Raw genomic sequence first — 5,609 nt, 5'->3', positions numbered from 1 at the left:
CGCCCGCCCCGGGCCCACCGGCCGCGGCCGCCAAACTTTCTCCTCAGCGCGGCGTCGCGGCCGCCTCAGCCGCCTCAGCGCGTCAGGCAGAGGAGCTCGCCGGGTCGCGCCGCGGGTCCCTCCCTCAGCCCCACCCCGGGCCGCAGACCTGGTCGGGCTCCGATTCATAGTCGTCGTCCTCGGCGCTCACGGACATGGCCATGGCTCATGGTGGGCCCAGACTCGAGCGCGCTGACATGGTTGGAGCGCCGCCGCCGCCCGCAGGGAGCAGGCTCGGCTCGCCCTGGCTAGCGCTCGGGCTCCCGCGCGGCGAGGGAGCCACAGCCGCCGCGCGCCTCGCACGCCCGCGCGGGAGGGGGCGGGGCGGGGCCGGTGCTCATGCATATGCATGAGGCGAGCCAGGAAGGGGCTGGCCCCCCGGGCGGGCGGGCCAATGGCACGGCCGCGGCGCTCGGCCCGCACACAAAGGGAGCCCGGCCTGTGGTGACACGGGGGCGGGCCCGCGGAGGGCTGCCGCGGGGCGCGTAGCGCGGGGACTCGGGCTGCGTGGGGGCGTGCCCAGCGCCCCGCCCGGCCGGGTCCGTGCGCTGCGGGAAGCACAGAGGTGGCTCGCAGGGCGCCTCTGCCGCCGCTGCCACAGGAAATGCACTGCCGGCCTGGGGTGGGGTCTTTTGTGTGGTCCGCAGGGGTGTTTCTGAGTCCCGGTGCACCGGGTGCACCGGGGCCCGCCCTACGTGCGACGCCAGGCACGGGTCCCCAGGTCTCCTACAGCAGATCTGCCCGAGCTCGCTCGGAGATCGGGATCTGATGCCCGCGAGTCGCAGAGGCCCCCTACCCAGAGTCTGCAGGCCTGCCAGGCTCGGGGAGAGCTGGGGCCAGCTCCCTGGTCGCTGGAGGAGCCGCAGCCTAGACACTGTCCTCTCTGCTCTTCCGTTTGCCTTTTCAGGTTGAAAGTCAGCGTCAAATCTGAGGTGGTGCAGGCTCCGGCCGCCTGACTAAGAGCTGTCAGAGAGAATGCCCCAGAATCGGCCCTGAGGTGGGCACGCCAGACTCTTGGAGGGAACCACCACTCCAGTGCCAGGAACCTGACCTCAGAGAGGTTACAGGTGCTATTGCAGTTCTCAGAGCTCAGTAATCCGACGAGACTGGCCAGGAAGATTTGCCGGTGAAGGATCCGTCCAACACGGCAGAAAATCTCATTCCAACAGAAAGTCTACCGGCACTTATGTCAACAACCCTTCCCCTGAAAGATCCGTTAGTGACTTTTAGATCAGATGACCAATGTTATTACAGGCACCAAAATTACTGGAACACAAACCAGCACAGAGGATAACTTAGCCGGATAGTGTGATGCACACGCCACACACCCATTCAAGATGGCACTACGGACACCTGGACTTGCTGTCGCCCCATCTATAAAACGGGAAGGATTTACTGAGAGGCTTTCTCAAGAATATCCAATAACAGCAAAGTCAGATGACCAACATGTCATGGGCATCCAACTGCTTACTCTCATCTAGGCCAGAATATCCACAGGAGGGACAGGCAAGTTTGTTATGGCCTGGGCTGTCCATGAAGGCAGGATGTGTGGTGGAAACCTTATAAATTAAAACTCACAAGGCTCCTAGCGGAGTCGGCAGGAGTAGATAAGTGGGATGTCACTTTCACTCTACGGATTTCAATAGTCTCTGAAATTCATACACCACTGACACTACGGAAAAACTCCCAGCTGACTTGCTCTTTAGTGAACACATCTTCACTTAGTTTCCTCTTCTGTTTTGTATTTTTCACAGTCCAAGGTTACAAAAAAATGCAAAAAGTGACACCCCCCCCCCCCCCCGCGCACACTTCCCTCCACCCACAAAGCTGCCCAAGTACAAGGTCTTAGGAAATGCTCCACCCAGGAAGAAGCTGGGTAAAAAATTAGAAGGGTTCGGGGGAAGGATGGTAACTATAGGTCTGAGGAGCACTTGAGTGCCACAGTGTGCTTGTCCAGGATGCACAGGCCCAACCTTCTCTGTCACTGGTCATACCTGCAAGGTCAGAGACATCCAAACTGCATAATACATCAGGAGTAGCCTAGCAATGGGATTCCCCCCCCCCCCAGGTCTCTCTTAAGTCCATTTAATAGAACTGTCTTTGGGTTGATTTCCTATGAGGACTCTCAGCAAAACAAGAGTTCTCTAACCATGGTCAACAAAGAGAAAGGAAAAGGAAAGGGGGCTGACCACAGAGCTGCAGGGAACACCAAAATCATCCCTTTCATCACAATGGTTCAGAGCCTGAAGGGGCCTTGGCAGGGGAGTACATGGGAGCTGAGTGAGGGTTGGAGAATCCCTTATCTAAACTAAGATCGTCTGGAGAAAGTCCCCACGCGAGCGCTGGGCTGAGCGTGCTAAGATCACGGTCTCATTTAAGGCCACAGAATAGGCACTGTTCACTGTCCCACAAGTTGTGCCCCAAGGCGTAGCTAAAGAAGCTGAGGTGAGATTCTGCTAGGAAGAGAAAGGATTTCATTCCAACTTGATCCTGGGCCAAGGAAGAAGATGCAAAAGTCACAACAAACTGGTTTTCATTTCCAGTTTTGGTGGCCATGTCTTTCAGTTTAACACTCAGGAGGCAGAGGAGGAACTCTTGTGAGTTTGAGGCCAGCCCAGTCAGGACTACATAGTAAGGTCCTGTCTCAAACACAAACAAAAAGACTGGTTTGTCATGATCCACTTGACATGCTGAGAAAAGAACACTCTTACTAGATTTCTTTTGTTGTGAGATGAAGTCCTTTTCTTGGCTTGCGCAAGCACTTGCAACTTAGCCCAGGTTGGTCTCAAACTCACAACAATCCTGCTACCTCAGCCTCTAAAGTTCAAGAATTCCAGGGTCATCAATGCAACCCAATCCTGCTAGATTTTTATAAATTGTGAACTCTGAGGTTACATGTAACACTGAGGAGGGCAGGTGTAGTCAACAACGCCGTCCTGATGTCTGATCTTACCAGGGGAGACCAAAATCAATTAATTCCTGGGCTGGGCTAGCTTCTAAACAGAAGGACCTGCCAGCCACAATCCAAGCCTCTCAGGAAAGCCTCTCCTGGTAGTTCAAGGGCTTCTTCTATCTCTCTCAACCAAGCTTCCTTTCACTAACTGGTGCAATAATCCAACATCTGCTCTGTGTTGATAGGGTTCCAGACTGTAGACATGATGACATCCCTTACCCAGCAGAATTGCTGTCTTAAACTGTATCGCTTCCACTGAGCTTTGGCTGTTCCTTACTTGACCCTGAACAACTGAACACTCTCCTTGCTCTACATAGCCAGATCTGGTCTTCAAAAGTTCTCAAAGCTGATGCCATCCAGCCATTTGATGCTTGCCCTGAGTCAGGAGGAGTCAGAGCTTTCACCACGTCATGGGGGGGGGGGGAGAAAAAAAAAACACACCTGGATGCCAAGTCCTCCAAGGTCATAGGAGCCACTCACTTTCTCTCTTTCTCTTTGGGTGTCACTGAATACCCTATCATCCTATTGGTACTTATCAGATCTTGAGACCTCAGGAATGTTCCCTGGGTCTGCCCAGATTTACACTCATCCTGGGGTGGGGAAAAGGCAATGTGCTAAAATAAAAAGAGAAGAAGAAACATCAAAAGTGGAGGCGCCCAGAGATGAATGACAATATACCTACAACCTAGAATACAATGCAAAGGCAGGGCCTGCACATCTAAGATTTGTAACTGTTCTTTATAGAGCAAGCTAAGGAAATGTGTGTGTAGAATATATCAATTTAAATTGAGCTTGGTGATGTATGCCAAGAATCCCAGCCACTTGGGAGGCTGAGTCAGGAGGATAACAAACTCAAGGTCAGCCATGGCTACCTTCAAGAAAAACCTGAACAAATTAGCAAGAGCTCGTATCGAAAATTAAAGGTACACATCAACTGGGCACTGTTGATCATGCTTTTAATCCTAGCACTGCAGGCAGAGGCAGGTGGATTTCTGTGAGTTTTACATCAGCCTGTTTTTTAGGCCAGCCAGAGATATATAGTGAGACTTGCCTCAAATAAAAAGAAATTAGAAATTTTTAAAAAATGATTAAAATAGTAAACGGTGGAAGGAGAAGATGGTAATTTATACCAACAGCCCCATCACCTGGGAGGCTGAGGAAGGAGGACTGAGAGCATCCGGGGCCATAGAAGCTATCTAGAGAGTTCCAGGCCAGCCTGGGTTACATGCGATCCTGTCCCAAGACACAACAGTAACAAAAACAGGGATAGTGATGGGATGTCACCTGCACCGTCCTCACACGGCTCATCCTGCACGTAGACATTTCTGAGATCACAGAGCTTTAAGTGCACAGTGCTCTTCTTACGGGCCCAGTCTGTCATTTTACTGTATTTTATGTGGCTTGGTTCATGCACAATAGCTAAGCACACACTCTATGAAGGAGCTGTACCCTGGTCCCTCCTGTCTTATGTCTTTCCATCTACTCCCAGCACCTATAAACTGAAGTCTCATCTCTCATTCATTCATTCATTCATTCATTCATTTTGGTTTTTCAAGACAGGGTTTTCTTTAACAGTCCTTGCTTACTTTTTTAAAATAACTTATTTATTTTTATTTGTTTTATGTGCATTGGTGTTTTGGCTGCATGTATGTCTGTGTGAGGATGTCAGGTCCCCTAGAACTAGTTATAGAGAGTTGAGGGCTGCTACGTGGGTGCTGGGAATTAGACCTGGGTCTTCTGGAAGAGCACTCTTAAAAACTGAGCCATCTCTTCAGCCCTCCCAGCTTCCTTTTATACAGTCTTAAGGCTCCATGACTTACTTACAACTTCAACTAATATTTTTTAAATTTTTTAAAATTTTATTTAATTTTATGAGTGAGTGCTCTGCACATGCACCTGTGTGCCGGAAGAAGGCATCAGATTCCATTGTAGATGGTCATGAGCCTCCATGTGGGTGCTGGGAATTGAACTCAGGACCTCTGGAACAGTAGCCAGTGCTCGTAACCATCTCTCCAACCTCAACTTCAACTAATATTAATGGGTTTGTTTACTACTGAATTAAAGGAGCAAGCAGCAATAAATCAATAAATAAACAATCCAGAGTGCCCCTCTTTCGTTTCATGGTCATTATTCTCCAAGATAGAACCCAGGGTCTCACTCCCGCTAACTAAGTATTCAGACACTCGCCATACTGCGAGCCCCACTTCCATTCTGATCCTCAACTTGCCCACTTCTGGAAACGGACAGAGGGAAGTGAGACCGGGGATGTATCCACCTTTCATCACCAGGACTCCGGTTACATCGAAGGGAGAAACAGTCCTCCCCGGTGTAAGGCCCCTTTCTTTATGTCCGTATCCCAAAGGCCACAGCTAAAGCTTAGGAATATTTTTCACAAACCCAGTACAGGAAAAGAGTACGGAGTCTTTGGGGGGGGTCCAATTGCACTAAGTTGCAGATAGCCTCCTAAGCCAATGAACACCACTGTGCACATGCCTGATAGGACAAACAGAAAAGACAGAGCTTGTCCTCAGGGGTCATCCTGATGCATGATGGCATTAATGTCCAGCAGCAATGAAGAACATATGCTTCACTCGTTTTACTATTTTTTTTTTTTTTT

General features: G+C 50.7%; 1 protein-coding gene across 6 annotated transcripts in view; it reads right to left on the bottom strand.

Annotated features, from left to right (window-relative positions):
• Kdm2b (lysine demethylase 2B) overlaps window positions 1–5,609 on the bottom strand; it is a 128,248-nt gene that overhangs the window by 32,142 nt on the left and 90,497 nt on the right. Inside the window, exon 1 of one of the 6 annotated variants that reach the window (XM_005344434.2) lies at window positions 149–300. The exons of the other annotated variants lie outside the window; for them this stretch is intronic. Coding sequence (XP_005344491.1) covers window positions 149–202 — 54 coding nt within the window. The 5' untranslated portion in view covers window positions 203–300. Of the gene's footprint in view, window positions 1–148; window positions 301–5,609 lie in introns of those variants that run through there. 6 annotated transcript variants of the gene reach the window in all.

Source organism: Microtus ochrogaster, chromosome 2, assembly GCF_000317375.1.
Source record: "Microtus ochrogaster isolate Prairie Vole_2 chromosome 2, MicOch1.0, whole genome shotgun sequence".
Lineage (NCBI taxonomy): Eukaryota > Metazoa > Chordata > Mammalia > Rodentia > Cricetidae > Microtus > Microtus ochrogaster.
The sequence above is the reverse complement of the archived record's forward strand: the minus strand, read 5'-3'. Positions and strand labels throughout refer to the sequence as shown.